The 26,995-nt window shown below is 50.5% G+C and overlaps 1 protein-coding gene across 3 annotated transcripts in view; it reads right to left on the bottom strand.

Moving 5' to 3' along the window:
- LOC119963513 (SWI/SNF-related matrix-associated actin-dependent regulator of chromatin subfamily A containing DEAD/H box 1-like) overlaps window positions 1-19,967 on the bottom strand; it is a 138,499-nt gene extending 118,532 nt beyond the window's left edge. Inside the window, exons 1-2 of one of the 3 annotated variants that reach the window (XM_038792755.1) lie at window positions 19,917-19,967; window positions 6,879-7,050 (exon numbers count right to left, since the gene is read on the bottom strand). Coding sequence is in view for 1 of the 3 variants with exons in the window: in XM_038792754.1 (XP_038648682.1) it covers window positions 6,879-7,050; window positions 19,615-19,744 (302 nt within the window). In the remaining 2 variants the exon portion in view is untranslated. Of the gene's footprint in view, window positions 1-6,878; window positions 7,051-11,533; window positions 11,553-19,614; window positions 19,816-19,916 lie in introns of those variants that run through there. The other 2 variants (XM_038792754.1, XM_038792756.1) reach the window with 2 other exon arrangements.
- Between the last annotated feature and the right edge of the window lie 7,028 nt (window positions 19,968-26,995).

Genomic DNA, 26,995 nt, shown 5'->3' with positions numbered 1-26,995 from the left:
ACACCCGTGTTTGTGAGCAACACCATATCCAATTTCCACGATGTCATTGAGCACAGCCCTCCTCCAAACACAAATCCACATAATGCGGAGCATGGTAAGGTTATGGCAATCGCCAAATACTCCATCCCCACCACCCCAGGAAGTATCGACTCACCCACAACAAAGAGGTCAATACAGAAGTAGCCCCAATGTCCATGTGAAGAAAAGAAAAACTCCTTCTCGCTCGAGTATCTGAATCTCCATGTATTCCTCTTCACCTGCACCCCCCTCACCACCTATCTGCTCCATAGACACCAGCAGCTCCTTTGCCACCACCAATGTCATGAGGGATTTGAGTCACAACTTATCTCGCCTGGGATCAAACACAATAAGTCTCTCTGCTGTTCCCCCCACGCCCGCACAAAGCCATTTTTCCTATTGATCAGCACTGCGGTCCCCTCGTCCTGGCATCAAAGCTCAAATGGAACACCTGTCCCACCCACCCCTTTCCCAGCTTCATCCGATCCCAAACTCCTGCAATAAAATAATTTCTGCCGTCAAACTTTTTAGCTGGGCAACCACCAGAGATCTTTTAACTGCCCCATTAACCCCTACCCCTTACATTCCATGTAACCAGTCTAACTGGGGGCCTCTGCCCCCCCCCCCAACATGATCAGCAAGGACAAGGAAGTCCAACAGGGCCCTACCTCACCCAAGCTCCAGGCCCACCGAGATTGCACCGCCACCTCCCTCAAACCAGTGAAACCTTAATCGTCAGCAATCTATTCCTCCCCCAAGCATCAAACAACCCCCACAGCACCAAACAGACAACACCCCCCTCCCCCCCTATCCACACCCTCCCCCATCCCAGAAAGGAACCAAATCATCCTAGACTTGTTATCTAACATCTCAGTTAACATCTCAGTTAAAAGTTAACATCTCCGCTAGCAGGGTGACCCCCTAACCGAGGAGAAATGCAAGTTATACATTCAATAAATCTACAAACAGCCCCCTACCCAAACCCAAGTTTAATATTGACCATTATACAAACCCATCCCCAAACCCGCTCCCTCACCCCTAACATTTCCAATCATTCCTAACAATGCTATGAGAAGCCAAAAAAAACCCGAATACAAGATAAAAGACAACAAAAGCATGAGAAATACAATGAGCAAGAAAAATAAAAACCCACAGCTCAGGTGAAACTAAGTACTTCTTTCAAATTTCTCCCAGTCAATGTTTCTTTGCAAAGTCATTCGCCTCCTCAAAGCGTATCAAACTAATGGTCGCCGTCTCCAAACATGACCTGCAAGCACACCACACCGAACCTCACTTTGGTCTTATAAAGAGTCGCCTTGGCCTTATTGAGTCCCACTCAACTTTTTGCCAATTCTGTCCCAGCGTCCTGGTAAATTCTGACAGATATGGTCCTCTCTCTGCATTCCAGAGTTTCCTTTGAACCACCTCAATCTTTTCCTTATCCAAATACCTGTGGAGTCGGACTATGAACGTCCGCGGCAGCTCCCCAGATCTTGGGCTTCTGCAGCAATGACCGGTGGTCCCTATTCACTTCGGGAGGGTCTTCACACTCACCATCATATAGCTCCTCTCCACCCCCACCTTTGCCAGATCGCATTCGTACCTTTGTTGCACTCCAGCAGCCCAACGATCCTCAAATTTTCCTGTCTGGAGCGACTCTCCGGGTTGCCGCCTTTTTTTTTTAAGAACATAGAATATTACAGCGCAGTACAGGCCCTTCGGCCCACGATGTTGCACCGCCCTGTGAAACCCTTCTAAAGTCCCTCTACACTATTCCCTTATCGTCCATATGCCTATCCAATGACCATTTGAATGCGTTTAGTGTTGGCGAGTCCACTACTGTTGCAGGCAGGGCATTCCACGCCCTTACTACTCTCGGAGTAAAGAACCTACCTCTGACATCTGTCCTATATCCATCTCCCCTCAATTTAAAGCTATGTCCCCCTCGTGCTGGACATCACCATCTGAGGAAAAAGGCTCTCACTGTCCACCCTATCTAAACCTCTGATCATCTTGTATGCCTCAATTAAGTCACCTCCTAACCTTCTTCTCTCTAACGAAAACAGCCTCAAGTCCTTCAGCCTTTCCTCATACGATCTTCCCTCCATACCAGGCAACATTCTTGTAAATCTCCTCTGTACCCTTTCCAATGCTTCCACATACTTCCCATAATGTGGCGACCAGAACTGCACACAATACTCCAAATGCGGCCGCACCAGAGTTTTGTACAACTGCAACATGACCTCATGGCTCCGGAACTCAATTCCCCTACCAATAAAAGCTAACACACCGTACGCCTTCTTAACAACCCTCTCAACCTGGGTGGCAACTTTCAGGGGTCTATGGACATGGACACCGAGATCTCTCTGCTCGTCCACACTACCACGAATCTTACCATTAGCCTAGTACTCTGCCTTCCTGTTATTCCTTCCAAAATGAATCACCTCACACTTTTCTGCATTAAACTCGATTTGCCACCTGTCAGCCCAGCTCTGCAGCTTATCTATGTCCCTCTGTTACTGGTAACATCCTTCTGCACGGTCCACAACTCCACCGACTTTAGTGTCATCTGCACATTTACTCACCCATCCTTCCACACCCTCCTCCAGGTCATTTATAAAAATGACAAACAGCAACAGCCCCAAAACAGATCCTTGTGGTACACCACTAGTAACTGGACACCAGTCAGAGCATTTCCCATCAACCACCACTCTTTGTCTTCTATCAGCTAGCCAATTTCTGATCCAAACTGCTAAATCACCCTGAATCCCATGCCTCTGTATTTTCTGCAATAGCCTACCGTGGCCAGCAATGTCTTTTGCCCACCCCCCCTCCCCCCACCTCATCCAGCAATGTCTTTTTCCCAACCCCCCCTCCCCCCACCTCATCCAGCAACATCTTCTGCTCACACCCACCACCAACATCTCGTGCTGCCCCTACCTCCGCCAACATCATCTTCTGCTGCCCCGCCTCGCCTCTAAGGTGGTGATCCAATCATCATGATCCATGACCACCTCTTCCACTTCTGGATCGTCAAGCCCTATACTTCCAATCATTATTCCATCCTGTCCAGACCTGCCTGAATGGGCTCAGTCACCTTTGCCAGATCATCCGTGACCGCCTGCCTCCACTTCTAAACTCCTCACCAGAAATTCCTCCACCCTCTCAGTTGTCCACTGAGAGGACAATGACAACGCAGAGAAGGCCGCCGTTACCTCCGCTCCTGTGACATGAGGGCCTTCTGAGTCAGACAAGGACCCCTTACTAGACAAATTCCTTGTATCGTAGCCTCCAGACAACCCACACCGGAGGAGGGCTCCAAACTTTCCAACTACACCACTTTTCCATCTGAACAGCCAAACGGGCAACAAGGGCTAAAAACCAAATCCCCGAGCAGGAGCCACCTTATGTGCGACCGCTCACTTCACTGCCACCACCAGAAGTAGTCGTTGAAGATTTTAGAAAAGAGCAGAAACTTGATGGGAATTTTATTTGGGAACAAATTGAAAATTATACACAAAAAAAAAATGCATACAATAAGCATTTTTGCAAAACTGCTCTGAAAACATTAGGATTAGTGCATATATAGCCAGAGTTCTGTGAAAGATAGTTAACCAGAGAAACTGGAGTTGCTGCTTTCAAATTCTTTTAATTAATATTTATTTTGTATTAGACAATGTTGCAGAATCAACAGGGATGGGCAAGCATCTTCTCAAATAAAACAATTAATTTTTCAGAATCACATGGTTGCTAAAGATTCAAATTAAATTTCACTTAAAAAATCTTGATCAGAGAGGAGATTTTATCAAATAATTATCCTGATTTTAGAATCAGGTCATGAAGATGAAAGAGCTTGGCCCCCAAGAATTTCGACCCAATCAGAGATGCTTGTCATAATACCAGAGTACAAAATACTTCATATTTTCCTCGCTTAGGTTAACTTTTAGCAGTTTGTCAGAGGACTGTACAACATGCAAAATACTCAGTTGCATTAAGAAACAGGGCACCACATGGTGATAACAGGAAGCATTAATGGAGAATGCTCAGAAGTTACAAAAGGGTACTGCAATTAAGCCATAACCCACCATAAATCAATAATTATTTTGCTTCATAATTATTCCTGCAAAGCACCTCATTAAGCAAAGACTAAACACACATTCCAATAGTAGGAATTCTATTAATGATTTGGTAATATAGCACACTGTGAGCAAATGACTTGGGGCCCTATTTACGAGGTTGCCACGGTCGATTGGCAACCTTGTGAATAGGGCCCAAGCCATTTGCTCACCATGCAAGCTTGATGCTGAAATAAGATGCACCAACGGCATCCTGTGGGATAAGAGATAAGATCATTTTTGCACTGTAGATCATGCAAGCACATGAACGGGGCGAAGGCCATCAGTTTCAGTGGAACGGAAAAGTGTCCAGTCTACCTCAAGTTAGCAGGACAAGGTATCTCAAGAATTGGACCAACAGACAAAGCCAGCGGTTTCACGCTGATACTATGCAGTAGCAATAAGAGTGGTATTTGCCACTAACAGGATGCTGCCGTCAATCCAAAGAGACGCTCTGCTCATCACACAATGAGTAACATGGTCTATCAGTATGACATTGGCCCTACGTACCAAAGACTGGCAGATCGCATCAAACAGCATGTCCCTTCCACTTTTTGCAACAGGCAAGTTACAGACCGTATCCAACCAGCCCGTGCTTGCAAAACCCAAAACACAAGTGTCCAATATTAGATACGATTTGTCACTCTGACAACATTTGCTAAGTAATCCTCAGTATGCTAAGATGGCAATGTAAGATGGTCAGTTGGGCTTGAAGTGTGGCAGATTTGCGTGCAATAGAAGCTTACAAGACCCTGTTCTTTGCAGACAGACAGAACATGTACACATGTTGCACCTGTTTCTGCTAAACAAATTAAATGACTGCCATTTGCTAGTTCTTTTCTCAGGGCAATGCCCTGCGGTGTCAAGGTGACTGATTTAAATTTCAAATAAACAATGCTTGGCAGTTAACCGTTAGTCACCAACTGGTGCATTCTCTATGGCAACTCTCTATCACAGTCTGCTCGTCAACTAATCAACTTTGCCGTTTTCCATTACACTGATTTTCTTATGAATTGTCCTGATGAGTGCAAGTTGAAAATCTTCAACAAAAAGCGACACTTTTTCAGCAATACTCCTCAAATAGGATTTCAGTTTAAAATGTCATGAATCTTGCAGCATACGATCAATCAGATAAAATTGCATTAGTGCCCATGAATCAATAATACTTTGTCCAATCTGTCAACGGAAATGCATAAAGGTGCAGCTTACATTAAAGTGCAGATATACTAAATTGAAATGAACACCAAACATGACGGGAAATGCTCAGCTTCCAAAATGGGAGTCCTTCCAAAAGAAAGAGGCGGTGTGATGAAATTGTTTTTCATCAGTAAGTTATGATCAGAAATGCAGGCCTGAAAGGGAAGTGGAAGCCGACTCAATACAGGTTGAGCAATTTGAAATCCCAAAATTCGCACTTGAGCGCGCCGCAAGAGTAGAGTTCCTAACGCGCACCACACATGCGCTCTTCCCAACACGTGCCACACATGCGCACTATGTTCCACAATATTCTGAAATCTGAAACACACTTGGGGCCCCAAGCATTTCGGATAAGGGACTTTTAACCCGCAGTAACGTTCAAAAGGGAATTGAATAAATCCTTGAGAAAGGAATTACAGATCTCTGGGGAAAGAGCAGTTTAGTTGCACATTCAAAGAGCAGGCATGGCTCCTGCTCTATCATTTTATAATTCCAAGTCTTTCTTTCCTATCGCAAGAGGAGTGGGGACCTCATTCATTCATATCATTTCACACTGATTTCTGAGTTTTACATCATGTTTGTGTGTAGGTACCAGAAATATTCTACTGGAACAGGACATCTTGCACTATATGCTGTTTCCTCAGACTTCCTCACTCTTTAGCCCAAATTTTATTGCCCTGCAGATTGCTGATTATTTGTCCAATATTGGCACAGCAAAGGCTATGAGGGCACTGTGACTTTACAATAACAATCTACATCTATATAGTCCAAGTTTTCATTGACTTTGCTCTCCCCCACTTTGGCCCTTCAATTTGCCCTTGATTTCTCTTCTTCATTCTTTAATTTCACTTACACTTTGGAAATGCTTGGATTGGATGAGTGAACAGGTAAGCCTTCCCAAAACTAGAACACTTAATATTTACAAAAATAAAAAGCTCTATGTATAAAATTAACTAGATATCATGCAAACAATAATGAAAGGATGAGCCAAGGAGGTAGCTTGAAAGCCAGCTAGCTAAAAAATAATCAATAGGCACAGTACCAACAACTCTGTGGTAACTAAATAAGCTTAACAGGCAGTAAACAAACCATACAAACCACAAAGTTTAAGATTCAATTGCCAATCCCTGGTCTATTACAAGGAGAGAAAACACCCACGGTTCCCTTTTAGGAAACGCACATGTCGAAAACAGGCACAGATTGGCCTGATATGATGCCCAACCCTTTCTCTGGACTTGGTAATAGTCAATCAATGGTCCCTCTAATTTTTTTGGAACATGGGGTGATTTATTTCTATAGTTGAGGAAACATTTCAGTCAAGGCTCAAATAAGTATATAAGAAAATGAAGTACCTGACAGCAGTCAATACTCTCGTAACAAACTGCAGCAAGGGGTCAAATTGCTCAAAATAGATCATTTGGCCAAAAAAAAACATCTAGTAACTTTACTGCAAATTGTCAACAAGCATGAACCACTGCTACAAATTCGAGGTAAATGGGGCACACATGAAAATCAGTGATTAGGCACAGTGTATGAAATAATACTTACAGTTTTTGAAGGTCCTTTGGCCTTCCATTCACTGCTGGACATGATAAACTGTTCTTGCACGGTTCTTCATTTTCAGATTCAGAATCAAGAAAAAGGACTCCTTTTTCTTCTTTGCTAAAATATGATAAAAGGTTGGACTGCTTTCCTTCTGGTGTCTCTGGTACAATGGTCACTAAAACATTGAAAGGGAAACAATGTTTTTAAAAATTGTAATGAAAGTCAGTGTGTGAAGATTTGTGAATCAATCAATGCACTGTTTCATTAAAATGGTAGATATCAAATTGTATTTTGTTTTCGTGGTTAACTATTCTCAGTGGCAAGGGAGATGGCTATACCGTGTAAACAGAGTCCATCACAAATTCAATCATTTTAGGATCAATATGTATATCCTTTGTCAAGCCAATTACTATCTTAGAATTTTAAGATGATCCACATATTCACTGTCATACCCTTTTCCTATTATCTCTATTTTTGGTCCAATAGTAACATTCATTCATAAATTTCAGTTAAGCAGTTGAACTTTATTATTAAAGGTTTGCTACCTTTGTTTGCTCGGCCTTCTGGCGCTCTCTATTCTATTTGGTGCATCAGAGCTATTTTGAAAAATAATCGCTACTTGATTACTTGTTAAAATACTTTGGTTTGGTAAAACAACAAATATGATGAATAACTTAGCAGTGCCAATAATACATGATAATCAATGCATTTATTGGAGTGTGGAAGTGTAATTTAACCCGCAATGTCCAGAGGTGCACGTAAAGTTAAATTATCCCAACCACAATTTAGCTGGTGGCATACAAAATATGGTTATTTTCCTATTTGTCTGATCAGGTTTATAAACCCATTTATTTATCCTTTACAAGAGGATGTAAAGACTTTACAAGATTAGACTTATATAAAAGTTACATTATTTGAGGATATTCTCCTTCTATTCCCACCCACGAATGCAAATATAACAAATTAGGAAATGGAGGAACTCAATTTTAGTTCCCTGTGCTTCCCCATTGGCACCATCGTCCCAACCCCAACATAAGAAGAAAACGTTGAGTAAACAAAATTTACTAAATTCTAATTGTCAGATCAAAATTAATTAGGAGATTTTAAGCAGTAAATTTGTAACAGTGGTTTACTTATGATATTAAACAAATAGACAGGATGTCTTCATAAATACACGTCTTGGGGCAGCATGTGGCGCAGTGGTTAGCACTGGGACTGCGGTGCTGAGGACCCAGGTTCGAATCCCAGCCCTGGGGCACTGTCCGTGTGGAGTTTGCATATTCTCCCCATGTTTGCGTGGGTTTCACCCCCACAACCCAAAGATGTGCAGGTTAGGTGGATTGGCCATGCTAAATTGTCCCTTAATTAGAAAAAGAAATAATTGGATATTCCAAATTTATAAAAATAAATAAATATGCGTCTTGCAAAGTGTTTTTATAAACATGATTTTTAAATGAAATAATTAGCAGGGTAATACGCGAATGCAGTATGCACTGCCTTATAAAAACATTGATTATAATTTATAGCTCTTCAAAGTTAGAACATCCATAGCAATTTGATAAAGAACTATACAAATAATACATTGAGAAGTACAGGACTGAAGAACTTCACAAAGTCCACAGAATACAGTTCAAATTTTTTTTTTTATATTTTTATTCTCCTTTTTCACATTTTCTCCCAAATTTACACCCACCAACAATAAACAATAATCAGTAACGAATATGTCATTCCCCATATCAACAACAACGATCCCATACTCCCCCCAAACATTAGCCCGCATGTTCACATAAACAAATGACAAAAAGGAATCAGGAATCACCCACAGTCACAATTAACGCATAGTTCCTCCCCCCCCACTCCCAACCACCACCCCCCAAACCCTCCCAACCACCACCCCCCCCCCAAACTAATGTTCGGTGTTATCCAGTTCTTGAAAGTGCATAATGAATAATGCCCATGAATTGTAGAACCCCTCCATCCTTCCCCTCAGTTCAAACTTAACCTCCTCAAGAGTCAAGAATTCCAAGCCAGGGCACAGGGAGGAGAGGTTGCTCTCCATCCCATCAGGATCCGCCTTCGTGCAATCAACGAGGCGAAGGCTACAACATCCGCCTCCGCACCCGTTTCCAACCCCGGCTGGGCCAACACCCCGAATATGGCCTCCCGAGGGCTCGGGTCCAGTTTTAGAGATTACACCACTTTAGAGATTACCCTAAAAACCTCCTTCCTGTAATCCTCCAGCTTTGGACAGGACCAAAACATATGAATGTGATTTGCAACCCCCCCCCCCCGACAACATTCACACACATCTTCTACGCCTTCAAAGAATCGGCTCATCCTTGCCCGCGTGAGGTGTGCTCTATATACCACCTTCAGCTGTATGAGCCCCAACCTCACGCACAAGGTGGAGGTGTTCACTCTCGGTGCACCTCACACCAGAACCCCTCCTCTCTAACCTCTCCCACTTTGCTTTGACCCCTTCCAGTGGTGCCTTCTCCACTTCCAAATTAGCTCCGTAAACCGCCGACTACCCCCTTCTCCAGCCCCCTGTCATCAGCACCTCTTCCAGCAATGTGGAGGCCAGCTCCACCGGGAAGCTATATCTCCTTTCTGGCAAAAGCTCGAACCTATATGTATCTAACCATTTCCCCCTGCTTCAGCTCATATTTCACTTTCAGCTCCTTCAATCCTGCAAACCAACCCCCAAGAAACAGATCTTTTGGTGTCTTAATCCCCTTCTCCTTCCATTTCCGAAAATTTCCATCCCACCTCCATGGCTCAAATCTGTGGTTCCCCCAAAATCGGCATTTTTCGTGACCCTGCCCCCAACCCAAAGTGTTGGCAAATTCTCAATGAAGTTATTATTACTGGACTCCTGAGTATTTCACCAGGGCCATTGGGAGCGGAGCTGTTGCTAGTGCAGTCAATCCCGACCCCCTGCACAAACTCTCCTCCTTTCTGACCCACTGGGAATCAACCCCTCTGACCCAGTTCCGCACCTTCTCCACATTCTCTCCCCAGTAATAATACATCAGGTTCGGAAGACACAAACCCCCTGCCTGCCTTCCCCTCGCTAGCAGCACCTTTCTAACTCTGGCCACCTTCCCTCCCCATATGAACAAGGTAATCAGTCCTTCAATCTCTCTGAAAAATGCCTTTGTTAGGAAAATCGGCAGGCATTGGAAAATAAACAGAAATCGCGGCAACACGTTCATTTTAACCGCCTGTACCCGACCCATCAGTGACAGAGGGAAGACCATCCCACCTTGCCAGATCAGCTTTCACTCTCCCCACCAAACTAGAAATGTTGTACCTGCGGAGCCCCCCCCCCCCCCCCCCCCCCCCCGCCACACCCAGGCAACCTGCACCCCCAGATATCTAAAGTGAATGGCAGCCCCTCCCCCCCCGCCACCTGCAGCTGAGACACCACAAAATACTCACTCTTGTCTAGATTTAGATACAGTTCAATAGTTGGCACAGTGGTTAGCAATGGCCTCGGTTGACTGTGTGTGGAGTTTGCACTTTCTCCGCGTCTGCGCGGGTTTCTTCCAGGTACTCCGGTTTCCTCTCGGGTCTAAAGATTAGGTGGATTGGCCATGCTAAATTGCCCTTGGTGTCCAAAAAAGGTTAGGTGGGGTTATTGGGCTAGGGTGAAGGTGTGAGCTTAAGTAGGGTGCTCTTTCTGGGTCGCTGCAGACTCAATGGGCTAAGGACCTCCTACTGCACGGTAAATTCTAAATTATTAGTCTTGATTTGCTTTCCTGGGCAGTCCAAACATTCATCACCTTTTGTGAAGTACTCTTGATCATTCAATGTAGCCTTTTGTGTATGAAAAACAGAATAATCAACAATTCAAATTCACTAGTTTTAAATTATTATAACTGATCTTTCAGTTTATGTTTTTTTTTGTGCCAGCTATGTAATTGCAGCTCTTCCCTCATCCTTGCTGGCAACCAAAACGGAGCTTCTTTTGCATCCTCCCCTTAATGGCAGCAGATTGTAGCTATACTCTTGAGCTGAAGACCATGAGCTGAAGACCATGGGATTTAAATTGGTCTTTGGTAAAAGCAAACAGGTGAAAGCAAATCACCATTAGGACAGAGCATACAGTGCAGAAGGAGGCAATTTATCATGGCCAATCCACCTAACCTGCACGTCTTTGGACTGTGGGGGGAAACCGGAGCACCCGGAGGAAACCCACGCAGACACGGGTAGAACGTGCAAACTCCATACAGACAGTGACCCAGCAGGGAATCGAACTTGGGACCCTGGCGCTGTGAAGCCACAGTGCTATCCAGTTGTGCTACCGTGCTGCCCACACTACTCCTTGACGTTTGTTTACTAGAGTCAAACACCAATTTAATCACACCATCCTGCCACACAGAAAAGTGTGAGGGATACACTTTAGTAGGAAGAATAAGGAGAAACAATAAGATAAATCATGCATTCTCTTTAAAATTGTATGAACAGACAGACCTGGAGGAGTTTGCGCACAAATCTTTTGGCAGCGGCACAAAAGGCTTAAAAAAGTTAATAATCATTTTGGAATCCTGGTTTTATAAATAAAGGTAACGAATATAAATGACAGGATGTTACATCAAGCATTGGGGAGTGGGGGGGGGGGGGGGGGGGGGGAGAAATACCTCACTGAAACTTACAGAATACTGAGAGTCCCAGATAGAGTGAACGTGGATGTTCCCACTAGTAGAAGAAACTAGAAACCGAGGGCACTGCCTCAGGCTGAAGGGATGATCTTTTAACTCAGAGATGAGGAGGAATTTCTTCAGCTAGAGAGTGGAGAATCTGTGGTACTCATTGCCGCAGAAGGCTGTGGAGGGCAAGTCACTGTGTCTTTAAGACAGAAATAGATTAATAAGGGGATCAAGGATATTGGGAAAAGGCAGGAGAATAGGGACGAGAAACATATGAGCCATGATTGAATGGCGGAGCAGACTCTATGGGCCGAATGGCTTAATTCTGCTCCTATGTCTTACGATTTTTTAAAATGTATTTTATTCCAAATGTATCCATAAATAATCAGAACACATTCTTCACACCTCACAGTGTGTGCAAGTTTTTCCCCCTTTTCATTCACCCCCCCCCCCCCCCCACCCCACCCACAAAGAATTCCTCAGACCCGGTCTTGAACAGTCCCCACCATATCTCAAAGCCCTCGTGAATGTAGCTCAATCCATCACACAAACCAGCGCCCCATCTATGGACTGTCCACAACTCCCGCTGCCTCGCAAAGGCAGCCAGCACAATTACGGACCCCACGCACCCCAGGCATACTCTCCCACCTTCTTCCATCAGGAAAAAGATACCAAAGTTGAGGTCACGTACCAACTGACTCAAGAACAGCTTCTTCCCTACTGCCATCAGAATTTTGAATGGACCTATCTCGTATTAAGTTGATTTTTTCTCTACACCTTGCAATAACTGTAACATTATATCCTGCAGTCTCTCCTTCCTTCCCTATGTACGGTATGCATTGTTTGTACAGCATGCAAGAAACAATACACTTTCACTGTATACTAATACACGTGACAATAATAAATCAAATCATTGGTTCCCCTCAATTTGAACTTGAACTTTTTCAGCCGGAAAAGTGATACAGATTCCCCAGCCAGGACGCCTCTACAGGTGGCCTTGTCGACGTCCATTTCAACAGAACCCTTCGCCGGGCAACAGGAGAGGCGAAGGTCACGACATCGGCCTTCCTCCTCTCCATCAGTTCCAGCATTTCCGACACACCAAAAATCATCACCAAACACCTCTACCCCCACAATCTTTGATAATGTCCCAAACACCCCCTCCCAGTATCTATACAACTTCTCTCAGCCCCAGAACATATCTGCGCGATTTGCTGGCATCACCCACACTTCTCACACTTGCCCGCCACCCCCTGGAAGAACCCATTCATCCTTGCCCAAGTCATCTGCACCACCTTAAATTGAATCTCCACATGCCACTCAGTTCCTCCTCCCGTTTCTTCTTCATCCTCATCATCTGCTCCCCCACCACCTTTGTGCATCCCCAATCCTACCCTCCCCTTCCACATCCAGGAGCAGCAACCACTCCAACAGGATATACTCCAGCAGTTTGGGCAACCCTCTCCATTCCTTCTGCGCAAAGTCCCTCAACTGCATATACCTGAACTTCGGCAGCTCCACACACTCCCGCACTCTTCCAGACTTGCAAACCTCTCCTCCAGATAGAAATTCTGCCCTCACCAGCCTATACATGCCATCTGTCTCCCCCAGCTTAAACCCATGGTTCCCACACGGTGGTGATAGCACCAACATCCCCTTCATCCTCAACTGGTTCCACACCCTAATCGTGGACTGTACCACCAGGCTCACTGTGTACCGACTTGCACCAGCGTCACTTACACCATGGCCCTCAGGCTGGACCACCTACCGCTCTCCACCATAACTTCTCTGCACTCGCTGCCTGGTAGTGCCGCAGATTTGGGAACGCCAATCCCCCTTTCTACCTCTGTAGCAGGGTCCTCTTCACCCTAGGAACCTTCCCCACCCATATAAACCCCAAAATCTCTGCATCTAGTATCCCGAAAAAAGCCTTCGGAATGAAGATTGGGAGGGTTTGGAATACAAATAGTAACATTGGCAGACAAATTTCACCACCTGGACACACCCCCGCCAATGACAGGTGTAACGTATCCCATCTCCTGAAGTCCTCCCCAACCTCCTCCACCAATTTTGCCAGGTTCCATTTGTGCATCGTCGCACACTCCCCCTGTCACCTGAACCCCCAAATACCTAAACCTGTCCCTGGCAACCCGATCTGCCGCATTCTCCAGAACAGCTCACTCTTTCCAACATGCAATTTATAGCCCGAGAAAGTCCTGAACCTCTCCAATATGCCCATAATTCTCCCCCATGCTCTCCAAAGGGTCTGAACAAACAGCAGCAGGTCATCTGCGTTCAGTGACATCCGGTATTCCCTACTCCCCCTTACAATCCCCTGCCATTCTACTGACCCCCTGCCATTCTACTGACCCCCTAAGAGCCATCACCAAGGGCTCTATCGCCCGCGCGAATAGCAGCGGCGACAGCAGACACCCCTGCCTCGTTCCCATGAGCGACTCAAAACTCTGAACTCATCTCGTTTTGTCTGTACACTCGCCACCGGGGCCACTTACTGACGCACCCAGGCCACAACTTCAGCCCAAACCTTCCCAAAATCTCAAATAGGTACTGCCACTCCAGGTGGTCGAAAGCCTTCTCTGCATTCATAGAGACCACTACCTCCGTACGCATCCCTTTAGCAAGGTCATGGTCACATTTAATAACCTCCTGAAGTTAATGGATAGTTGCCTGCCCTTCACAAAACCCATTTGGTCCTCTGCAACCACCCCCAGAATGCATCCTTCCATCCTCCCCACCACTAACCTAACCAACACTTTCACATCAGTGTTCAACAGCGATATGGGCCTGTATGACCCACACTCCAACGGGTCCTTCCCCTTCTTCGGGATTAATGTGATTGACACCTGGGTCAGTGCCTCCAGGAGCTCCTCCTTCTCCTGTGCCTCACGAAATATCCCCAGTAAACGTGGTGCCACCCCCGTTGCAAATTTCTTATTAGAACTCTGCCAGCTAACCATCCGGTACCGGGGCCTTCCCAGTCTTAATCTTTTTATACCATCCATCACCTCTCTTAGCCCTAGCGGCTCCTCCAGCTCCTTTCCTGATCCAGCCTTGGGAATTCCAGCTCATCCAAAAACCACCCCATATCCCCTTCCTCACCAGCCAGATCCGCCTTATATAACGACTCATAATACTCCCTGAACGCCTCGTTAATCTTCCCCGAATCCAACACTTACAACCTCTCCCACCCCGTGCCCTCAGAATTTCCCTAGACATGGTTTGTCTCCTTGGCTGAAGGCTCGCTGTCTCTCCATATTCATAATGCACCCCCCCCCCAACACCCTTTGTAGCTGCCCCACTGCCTTCCCCGTCGTCAGCCTGTCTAATTACCCCTGTAACCTCCTCCTATCCGCTAACCCCTCCTTGGTAGGAGCACTCGAATATTTCTCATCCACCTCGATTATCTCGTCCAACAACCATCCATACTCCTCCCTCCTCCTCCTGTCTTGGTGCCCCTTGAACGAGATAACCTCTCTCTTCCCACCCCCTGCCCCGAACCACCACCTCCCAAACCATGGCCGCTGATATCTCCACATTCTGATTCAACTCCACATGGTGTGGTTGGTGATCAGACGCACAGAACCAGTCTTCCAAAAGCCCTGAATCTAACCTCGATCACGACTCTGCTCCTGCCTCGAGCCACGTCCGACCTCCAGCCAGTGCGGAGCATGGTCTGAGATCACGATTCCCGCATGAAATCTACTCCGTCCCCACCAACGCCGCTCAGCCCACTATGAAAAAGTCAATTCTGGAGAATACCTTGTAAACAAGCGAGGAGTACTCCCTCTCCCCTGGGTTCCTGAACCTCGACGGATCCACCATTCCCACTCTTTCCATAAACACTCACAGCTTCTTCGCCATCCTCAACCTTCCCTTTGACTTAGGGCTATCCACCCTCGGTTCTAGCACGCGTCAAAATCACTCCCCATAGTCAACTGATGCTTGTCCAGGCCCAGAATTGTTCCCAGCAACCCCTTCACAAAACTCATGCCATCCCAATTTGGTGATCCTTCATATGGTGCATCTTCTGCAGAAAGACCACCCCCGCCTTCAAGCTCAAGTGCACGAAGAACCAAGGCCTCTTCACCAGCCCATTCAATCCCTGTACATTCCATGTTACGAACCTTAGCGGAGGCTTACACCTCCAGTTCCCTCTACTGTCCGCCATCCTCCCCTTCCAATTCTACCATCCGTGATTATGCCCTGAATCAGGCCCATGACACCATCTAAAACTGCCACAACCCCTGTTCCCGTCCCATTCGCAGTTTCCCTTCACCCAAGGAAGGGGGAAGAGAGATGGGATGGCCTGTTGGGGGGGGGGGGGGGGGGGGGGGGGGGGAAGAGAGAGAGAGAGAGAGAGAGGAGAGAGAGAGAGAGAGAGAGAGAAGAGGAGAATGGGGTGGCTGGGGAGGGGGGGGGGGGGGGAGAAAGAGAGGGGTGACCAGGGGTGGGGAGGGGAAGAGGGGGATGGGGGGAAGGGAGGTGGCGGGGGGGGGGGGGGGTAAATGGGGAATGGGTGGGGGGAATGGATGAGGAGAGGGGGGGGGTGATGAGGAGAGGGGGGTGATGAGGAGAGGGGGGGTGATGAGGAGAGGGGGGGTGATGAGGAGAGGGGGGGGTGATGAGGAGAGGGGGGGGGGTGATGAGGAGAGGGGGGGGTGATGAGGAGAGGGGGGGGTGATGAGGAGAGGGGGGGGGGTGAGGGGGGGTGATGAGGAGAGGGGGGGGTGATGAGGAGAGGGGGGGGGGTGATGAGGAGGGGGGGGTGATGAGGAGAGGGGGGGGATGAGGAGGGGGGGGGGGTGATGAGGGGGGGGGGGGTGAGGAGGGGGGGGGGGATGAGGAGAGGGGGGGGTGATGAGGAGAGGGGGGGTGATGAGGAGGGGGGGGTGATGAGGAGAGGGGGGGGGGTGATGAGGGGGGGGGGGTGATGAGGAGAGGGGGTGGGGGTGATGAGGAGAGGGGGGGTGATGAGGAGAGGGGGGGGGGTGATGGGGAGGGGGGGGTGATGAGGGGGGGGGGGTGATGAGGAGCGGGGGGGGGTGAGCGGAGAGGGGGGGGTGATGAGGGGAGGGGGGGGTGATGAGGAGGAGGGGGGGGGTGATGAGGAGAGGGGGGGTGATGAGGAGAGGGGGGGTGATGAGAGAGGGGGGTGATGGGAGAGGGGGGTGATGAGGGCGGGGGGTGAGGTGAGGAGAGGGGGGGGGTGATGAGGAGAGGGGGTGATGAGGAGAGGGGGGGGATGCGGAGGGGGGGTGATGAGGAGGGGGGGGTGAGGTGATGAGGAGGGGGGTGATGAGGAGGGGGGGTGATGGGAGGGGGGGGGTGATGAGGAGGGGGGGTGATGAGGGGGGGGGGGTGATGAGGAGGGGGGGTGATGAGGAGGAGGGGGGGGTGGGTGATGAGGAGGGGGGGTGATGAGGAGGGGGGGTGATGAGGAGGGGGGTGATGAGGAGGGGGGGGATGATGAGGGGGGGGGGTGAGTGGGAGAGGGGGGGTGATGAGGAGAGGGGGGGGTGATGAGAGAGAGGGGGGGGGGGGGAGGTGATGAGGGAGGGGGGGTGATGAGGAGAGGGGGGGGATGAGGGAGGGGGGGTGATGAGGGAGGGGGGGTGGATGAGGAGAGGGGGGTGATGAGGAGAGGGGGGGGGGTGATGAGGAGAGGGGGGGTGATGAGGAGAGGGGGGGGTGTAGGGGAGAGGGGGGGTGTGAGGAGGGGGGGGGTGATGGGAGAGGGGGGTGATGAGGGAGCGAGGGGGGTGATGAGGGAGCGAGGGGGGTGATGAGGGAGGGAGGGGGGGTGATGAGGAGAGGGGGGGTGATGAGGAGAGGGGGGGTGATGAGGAGAGGGGGGGTGAGGGGAGAGGGGGGGGGTGATGAGGAGAGGGGGGGTGATGAGGAGAGGGGGGGTGATGAGGAGAGGGGGGGGGTGATGAGGAGAGGGGGGGTGATGAGGAGAGGGGGGGTGATGAGGAGAGGGGGGGGGAGGAGGAGAGGGGGGGGGAGGAGAGGGGGGTGATGAGGAGAGGGGGGGGTGAGAGGAGAGGGGGGGTTATGAGGAGAGGGGGTGATGAGGAGGGGGGGGTGATGAGGAGAGGGGGGGTGATGAGGAGAGGGGGGGTGATGAGGAGAGGGGGGTGATGAGGAGGAGGGGGGGTGATGAGGAGAGGGGGGGTGATGAGGAGGGGGGGTGATGAGGAGAGGGGGGGTGATGAGGAGAGGGGGGGGTGATGAGGAGAGGGGGGGTGATGAGGAGAGGGGGGGTGATGAGGAGAGGGGGGGTGATGAGGAGAGGGGGGTGATGAGGAGAGGGGGGGTGATGAGGAGAGGGGGGGTGATGAGGGAGGGGGGGTGATGAGGAGGGGGGGGTGATGAGGAGAGGGGGGGGGTGATGAGGAGAGGGGGGGTGATGAGGAGAGGGGGGGTGATGAGGAGAGGGGGGGGTGATGAGGAGAGGGGGGGTGTGAGGGAGGGGGGGTGATGAGGAGAGGGGGGGTGATGAGGAGGGGGGTGATGAGGAGGGGGGTGATGAGGGGGGGGGTGATGAGGAGGGGGGGGTGATGAGGAGGGGGGGTGATGAGGGAGGGGGGGGTGATGAGGAGGGGGGTGATGAGGAGGGGGGGGTGATGAGGAGGGGGTGATGAGGAGGGGGGGGTGATGAGGAGGGGGGGTGATGAGGAGGGGGGGGTGATGAGGAGGAGGGGGGGGTGATGAGGGGGGGGGGTGATGAGGAGGGGGGGTGATGAGGGAGGGGGGGGGGTGATGAGGAGGGGGGGGATGAGGAGGGGGGGGGGGTGATGAGGAGGAGGGGGGGTGATGAGGAGGGGGGGATGAGGAGGGGGGGGTGATGAGGAGGGGGGGTGATGAGGAGGGGGGGTGATGAGGAGGGGGGGTGATGAGGAGGGGGGGGTGATGAGGAGGGGGGGGTGTGAGGAGGGGGGGGGGGTGATGAGGAGGGGGGGTGATGAGGGAGGGGGGGTGATGAGGAGGGGGGGTGATGAGGAGGGGGGGGGTGATGAGGAGGGGGGGTGATGAGGAGGGGGGGGTGATGAGGAGGGGGGGGTGATGAGGGGGGGGGGTGATGAGGAGGGGGGGGTGATGAGGAGGGGGGTGATGAGGAGGGGGTGATGAGGAGGGGGGGTGATGAGGAGGGGGGGTGATGAGGAGGGGGGGGTGATGAGGAGGGGGGGTGATGAGTGCGGAGGGGGGGTGATGATGCGGGGGGGGTGCGGTTGATTGAGGAGGGGGGGGTGCTGAGGAGGGGGGGGGGGGGGGGGTGGGGTGATGAGGAGGGGGGGGGTGATGCGGAGGGAGGGGGTGCATGAGGAGGGGGGGGTGATGAGGAGGGGGGGTGATGAGAGGGGGGTGATGATGATGAGGGGATGATGATGAGGAAGGGGGGGTGATGAGGAGGGGGGGGGTGGATGAGGAGGGGGGGGTGATGAGGAGGGGGGGGTGATGAGGAGGGGGGGGGATGAGGAGGGGGGGGTGATGAGGAGGGGGGGGGGATGAGGAGGGGGGTGATGAGGAGGGGGGGGGTGATGAGGATGGGGGGGGGTTGATGAGAGGGGGGGTGATGAGGAGGGGGGGGGGTGATGAGGAGGGGGGTGGTGATGAGGAGGGGGGGGTGATGAGGAGGGGGGGGTGATGAGGAGGGGGGGTGATGAGGAGGGGGGGAGGATGAGGAGGGGGGGGTGATGAGGAAGGGGGGGTGATGAGGAGGGGGGGGTTGATGAGGAGGGGGGGGTGATGAGGAGGGGGGGGTGTGAGGAGGGGGGGTGATGAGGAGGGGGGGGTGATGAGGAGGGGGGGGGGATGAGGAGGGGGGGTGATGAGGAGGGGGGGGTGATGAGGAGGGGGGGGTGATGAGGAGGGGGTGATGAGGAGGTGGGGGTGACTGAGGAGGGGGGTGATGAAGAGGGGGGGTGATGAAGAGGGGGGGTGATGAAGAGGGGGGGGTGATGAGGAGGGGGGGTGATGAGGAGGGGATGATGGGGGGGGGGGGTGATGAGGAGGGGGTGGGCGGTGATGAGGAGAGGGGTGGGGGGGGGGGGTCACTCTCTCACCTGCCGGGGGCTCCTCCTCCCGGTGGCCGGGGGCTGGCGGGGTGCCGCGCCGTTGACGCCGGTGGCCGCTCTCCCCGGCGGCGGCGGCTTTCTTCTCATAACGGAAGCGGTCGAGGTTGAAGGAGCTCATCCGGGGACTGGGAGCCGGGTTCGGTTCAAAGGGGAGGATGGAACGCCGGGCCGTTGGGACCGTTAGCGGCTGGGGGGGGGGGGGGGGGAGGGGGGGGTAGGGGCGGCAGCGGTCAGCACATCCCTCAAATTCCCCTCTGCAACATATATATTTCTATACTATAATTCTATACCATGGAGGACTTTCCCGCGGGCCACGCCGTTCCGGGAACCTATCAACTAGCTGCGCTCCCATTGGTGGGGGAGCAGGTGGAGCGGGCCAATCAGCGGAGTCCATGAATGTGAGTGGCGGAAGGGGCGTGTCCCGTGACGTCACTGAGCACAGTCCCTCCCCCATCCTTGGTGAGAGTTGCCAGGGGAGGGTCAGCAAAATGCAGGATCCATCAGACCATAGATACAGGGGCAGAATTAGGCCATTCGGACCCTCCAGCCTGCCCCGCCATTCAGTATCATTACGGCTGATCATCGGGTACAATACCCCGATTCCGCCTTCCCCCCCTCCTGTAATCCCTTTAACCCCAAGAGTTATACCTAATTCCTTCTTGAAATCACACAACGATTTGACTACTTTCCACAGATTCACCACTCTCTGAGTGAAGAAATTTCTCCTCACCTCAACCCTGAAAGGTTTACCCCCTTCTGCTCAAATAATGACCCCCCCCCCCCCCCTTCCCCCCCCCCCCAGTTCTGGACCTCCCCCACCAACGGGAACATCCTTCCTGAATGTACCCTGTCTAACCCTTTTGTGGAGATGCCGGCATTTGACTGGGGTGAGCACAGCAAGAAGTCTTACAACATCATTAGCTTTCGGAGTGCAGCTCCTTCCTCAGTTGAATGGAAGGAGCTGCGCTCCAAAAGCTAGTGATTCCAAACCAAACCTGTTGGACTTTCACCTGGTGTTGTAAGACTACTTACTGTCTAACCCTGTTAGAATTTTGTAAGTTTCTATGAGATCCCCCTTTCACTCTTCTAAACACGAACCTGCCTCCTATCCATTGACTCCATTTACACCTCCCACTGCCTGGAGAAAGCGGGCAGCATAATCAAAGACCCCTCCCACCCAGCTTACTCACTCTTCCAACTTCTTCCATCGGGCAGGAGATACAGAAGTCTGAAAACACGCACGAACAGACTCAAAACAGCTTCTTTCCCGCTGTTACCAGACTCCTAAATGACCCTCTTATGGCCTGATCTAATTAACACGACACCCTATGTGCTTCATCCGATGCGGTGCTTATGTAGTTACATTGTATACCTTGTGTTGCCCTATTATGTATTTCCTTTTCTTCCCATGTACTTAATGATCTGTTGAGCTGCTTGCATAAAAATACTTTTCACTCTACCTCGGTACACATGACAACAAACAAAGACAATCCAATCCAAACTCCAATGAATATAATCCTAACCGATGTTGTCTCTCCTCATATGACAGTCCCGCCATCCCAGGAATTCTGGTAAACCTTCGCTTGCACTTCCTTTCATCCTTCCTCAGATAAGGACACCAAAACTACACAAAATACTCCAGGTGTGGCCTCTCCAATGCCATATACAATTGTAGGAAAACATCTCTATTCCTACAGTCAAATCCTCTCGCTATGAAAGCCAACGTGCCATTTACCTTATTACTGCGGTGCCCACGATCGCGGGCAGTGCGTCCGTAACGGACGCACTCTTTCTCACTCCGCTGCCCCGCAGGATCAGTCTGCGGGGCGGCCGAGGGAGATGACAGCCCCGCGCATGCGCGGCTGACGTCATCGTGCGCGTCAGCCAGCATGACGTTCGGCGCGCGGACTTAGCAACGGTCGCTAAGTCCACGATGCCGTGCTTCACGGGGCCCCACTGCTAGCCCCGCCCGGGGGGGGGGAGAACTCGGGTCCCGGGAGGGGGCGCGGAGGCTGCTGTGAAACACGCCCAGTTTCACAGCAGCCTTTACGATAGCCGCATTTGCGGAGAATCGCGCCCCACATATTTATCCACGTTATACTGCACCTGTCATGCATATGCCCCACTCACTCAATCTGTCCAAATCCCACTGAAAAATCTCTGCGTCCTCCTCACAGTTCACCCTCCTACCCTAACTTTGCATCATCTGCAAATTTTGAAACCCTACATTTAGTTCCATCATCCATATCATTAATATATAATATGAACAGTTGGGGTCCTAGCTCAGATCCCTGAGGTATCCCACCCGTCACTGCCTGCCAATTAGAGTTCAGTACGATTTCAACACGTCACTTCGAGTCCCCTGTATCCTCAGTCTAACAGAAAGGCGGAGAGAAGGGTGTTCATATCGTGAAATAGTTTCCAAAAAAAGCCAAAGATAGCTGAGAAGACATGCGTCTGAGTTATCGTGCGGCACCATCGATCAATGGGCTTTCGCCAACTCAGTTGCTGATGAATAGGCATCTAAGGACAACCTTGCCATATATTCTGAAAGAACCAGTTAATCGAAGATTAGAGAGGAAACTGATCTCAAAAAACAGAGGAAAAAGAGATTTAATGACAGATCCACACAAGAAGGCTCCAACCATTTCAACCAGGTGACATAGTCAGACTGGAAGATCCAAATAGGGACGGATGGCTAAAGTATACAAAGGTACAGTGGTTAGCACTGCTGCCTCACGGCACCCAAGGTTCCAGGTTCGATCCCGGATCTGGGTCACTGTCCGTGTAGAGTTGCACATTTCCCCGTGTTTGCGTAGGTTTCATCCCCCACAACCCAAAGATGTGCAGGGACGGTGCATTGGCCACGCTAAATTGCCCCTTAATTGGAAGAAAATGAATTGGGTACCCTAAAAAAAAAATTTTAAGTATGCGAATGTACAGCAACAGGCAAGTCCTCATTCGTATCTAATCATCACTGATGACGGATCAGTCTTGAGGAGAAACAGAAGAGCTCTGCTGAAAGTTCAGCAACCTTTTGTAATGAATCCACAAGAAGAAATTGTGAGCAATCCTAAGACAGTTGAGAAAGATACAGTTCAGCATTCAGAATAAGAGCAAAGTGAAAATGCACAAAGGCATGAAGAACAACAAGAAACATCCACGACAATAAATGAAGATGAAACAAAGTCATAAGTTCAACCACTGCTCAGAAGATCGACAAGGCAAAGGCGTAAACCTGAGAGACTGAATTTGTGATGGACTGTAAATAGTTAAATGTTTGCAAGAATATGCATATCATATTGTATTGTGAAACAAAGTCATGAATGTAAATAATTATACTTCCAAGGAAAGGGGATGTGATGCATAAGCGATCATGTATATAATGATGTACATGGCCTCTGACCAGCAGGTGGCAGTGCAAACCTACCATGTGACTCTACATTGAAGCACTGGGACTTAGTCATGTTGGTGGAAGTCGTACTTGCAGTAGCTCTAGGATAATTTTTAGTATAGTAGTTTGTAATATATTTTCTTCTAGTTATCTGTACCACACGTTTGTTTTATAATAAATTACTTCATCTTGTCTGGGGCAGCAGGGTAGCATGGTGGTTAGCATAAATGCTTCACAGCTCCAGGGTCCCAGGTTCGATTCCCGGCTGGGTCACTGTCTGTGTGGAGTCTGCACGTCCTCCCCCTGTGTGCATGGGTTTCCTCCGGGTGCTCCGGTTTCCTCCCACAGTCCAAAGATGTGCGGGTTAGGTGGATTGGCCATGCTAAATTGCCCGTAGTGTCCTAAAAAAAGTAAGGTTAAGGGGGGGGTTGTTGGGTTACGGGTATAGGGTGGATACGTGGGTTTGACTAGGGTGATCATGGCTCGGCACAACATTGAGGGCCGAAGGGCCTGTTCTGTGCTGTACTGTTCTATGTTCTATTGTCAAGAACTAAATGTTCTATTGTGCATCATTCTCCAACCAGCAGTAGCACAAGGACATGACAGTTTCATGGTCACCATTACTAAGACTAGCTTTCAATTTATTAATTGAATTTAAATTTCACCAGCTCCCATGGTGGGATATGAACCCACGTCCCCAGAACATTAGGCCAGGTCTCTGGATTACGAGCCCAATTACATCACTACACTACTGTCTCCCGCTAAACTGCATTATTGTGGGTTTGGAGTCGCATGGGGAAGGACAGAAAATTCCTTTCTCAAGCAGCTGTGACTTTGTTGGTAGTAACACTCTTCCCTCCGAGTCTGAAGGCTTGAGGTTCAAGTCCCACTCCAGGGAGAGTACTATATAGCTGGGTGTTCTGTCCTTCAGATCAGATGTTAAACCAAGGCCTTTCCTGCTTCATCGGATGGGTGCAAAAGATTTTATGGCACTATTTTGAAAGGTTGGGCATGAACTATCGTCCACATCGTGCCCAACTTGGGATGTGATGAGGCCAGTAAGTCTTGCGTGTGATCTGGCCAGGTGTCACAATCTGGATACTGTCCATCGAGGTCAGGACCCAGATTTGCATATTCAAGTGAGCAGTTAGTCTCTACCAGTACCCGGGGACCTAACAGCCTCGCCTCGTAGACCACGAGTGGACGCCTGTTAGCACACGTTTTCACAAATGTGGACCAGGTGTTATCAGCTGGGGGGGAGGGGGGTCTCCCAAGCGATTTGGGACTCCTAGGTGGGCGGGCTCTGGGCAAGGTGATATCATGGCACCCCCGATGCCACCTGCGCACTGTGGCAGTGCCACCTGGGTGCCACCTCGACAATGCAGGTGGCACTGGCAGAGGTACTATCAGGGTGCCAGGTTGGCAGGGCCCAGATGGCATCATGCCTGTGCTGGAGATCGGGCCTGGGGGCGCCCCTGTCCTTATGACCCCCTTACTGATGAGTTGGGGCAATGGGGGGTTCAGAGGTCACAGAGGGTCTAGAGATTGGAGCACCATTTTTAAATTGGCTCTCCAACTCAAGTCCCTCCAGAGGATGCTCGCCTGTGGCATCAAAGACCACAGGACATGAAAGGCAGCAGGCTGCCTCCACCCTCTGATGTGCATTCTGTGGAAACACCTAGATATAAGGAGAGCCGGAGGGCTAGGAATTCGAGAACTCACTGAGAGAGCACTAAAGGGGGAGGCGGGTCGGCACCACCGGATAGCTAGGGACAGTCTCACACAAGCTAGATGTTCAGGGAGTGGACCGCTTCCTGTTAATGAAGGGCACTCCCAGCTCCGCGCAGTGTATGCCAGGCAACTTGCATGCTATCTATTACACCCAGACATGGGGCACCCAACAGCCGGCAGCGAATCCTGCAGCCCCGGGCATCGTGTTGAACCTGGTCCAGTTCCAAAGTTTATGTAGTCAGCTGCCCCAGTAGTCTGACTTCGCAGATGCACTTGTGGGCTGTAGGTTGGGAGATGCCACACAAGTCCCCGCTCGAGCCCTAGAATGATCCTGAGGTGTAGAATTTCAGGGCTGCAGTGACCTTGATGGCCATGGGAGTGAGTATCCTCATCCTCCACGTGATGCCAGGGTCCACAAGGACATTGTGCAGGTGCCACACCGTCTACTTGTTGAGACGGAGCTCTTGTGGCACATCCTGTCAAAGAACAAAGAACAAAGAAAAGTACAGCACAGGAACAGGCCCTTTGGCCCTCCAAGCCTGTTGCCGACCATGCTGCCCGTCCTTTATATGTTCGAAAGACCAGCGATTCCTGTACACCTTGGGCCATCGCCGGCTTCCCCCTCTGGATCCCTCCATCAGCCGGGTCCTCAGGGTGTGGGTTGCTGTCTCAAGCCTCTGCTAACCCTGCTGCCTTCTCTGTCATCTGGCTGCCTGGCCTGTCACCAGCACCACGATGGCAGCTTCCGCGGGGAACACAATACTCATCATTTATGTGATATCTATCAGAAATTGTAGAGTTTGAAAGACTGACACTCAGCTGTGGCTTCCACTCTGGGACCCTCGGATCCCCCAGGCACACTCACGTCCTCTGCCAATGCGGGGCCGCACGGTAGCACAGTGGTTAGCATAGTTGCTTCACAGCGCCAGGGTCCGAGGTTCAATTCCTGGCTCGGGTCACTGTCTGTGCGGAGTCTGCACGCTTCTCCACGTGTCTGCGTGGGTTCCTCCGGGTGCTCCGGTTTCCCCCCACAAGTCCTTAAAGACACTGCTATTTAGGCCATTTGGTAACATTCTGAATTCTCCCTCAGTGTACCCGAACAGGTGCTTGGAATGTGGTGACTAGGGGCTTCTCACAGTAACATCATTGCAGTGTAATGTAAGCCTACTTGTGACGCTAATAAAGATTTTTTTTTTTAAAACCCTCAGGGGCTATCCAACCCTGCACCCCCCCCCCCCCCCCCATCCCTCCAGCAAACCCCCCACACACACCCCCCGCCAATCCCCCCACACCCCGGCTTCAGTATGATCTCCTGGGTACCGGACCCCGACCATAAACAGCAGCAGGGAGTGTACCTGGACCGGGCCACTGGTTCCCTCCCTGGTCCTCACACCCACCCTCTGGTCACGGGGATGCCCCCAGTGCAGGGGCCCGCTCCCTGGGTGCTGGAATATGGCTGCCTGCTGTGGGTGTTGCTGCCTGCACAGTTCAGGCAAAGTGTCCAGGCCTCTGTCTGATTGGGATGTTAGGCCAGTACCACTCAACAGTGAGATGGCACGTGTACCCACATGTACAACTTGGGAATTGTAAGTGTTCACATTACTAGAATTTCCAATTTCCCCATTAGCAATAGCCCTTCAGCTGTGCAATGGGAGTTAAAGTGACGTTATGTCTGTCCAATTCAGATACCTCAGCAAACTCCTTTATCAACCCAGGTGTCTTTATTTATGAATAGAACAAAGTACAGACACGGATATAATGCAATACGCTTTATTAAATATAGTTAATCCGTAAATTACCCAATCATATATATATAAGAAACAGCCAGGATTGACTATTCTACCCGTAAGCTGTAGATCTGATCCCTGAGTCCTCTGGTTCCTCTTTGTGAAGGTGATTCTCGTTGCCTGTTTCTTCCTTGCTTGCTTCCTTCCTTCCTTCCTGGCCGGGTCTGCTCTCGGTCGCCCGCCGTTTCGAGTCTCTGCTTCGAGCCTTCCCTTCTTAGATGGGAATGCCTATTTTTATCCCTCCTTCGCCACCCATCTCCTTTTCCACCTGCCCTTGGCCTTCTGCCAATGGAGTCTCAGGAGGCAGGGTTTGAGTACCCAATGGTCTGGTTGATGACCTGTTGATAGGGTACCTGAGCCTGCCCTGGGAGGAGCGATGATTGCTTGATGGGTTATCAGGGGCTGCTCCAGTTGTGTATATTTGGATTTTCGAATTTAAGTCGGATATTCATAGAAT

Source organism: Scyliorhinus canicula, chromosome 3 (genome assembly GCF_902713615.1).
Source record: "Scyliorhinus canicula chromosome 3, sScyCan1.1, whole genome shotgun sequence".
Classification (NCBI taxonomy): domain Eukaryota; kingdom Metazoa; phylum Chordata; class Chondrichthyes; order Carcharhiniformes; family Scyliorhinidae; genus Scyliorhinus; species Scyliorhinus canicula.
Note: the sequence above shows the minus strand (reverse complement) of the source record. Positions and strands in the feature narration are given on the sequence as shown.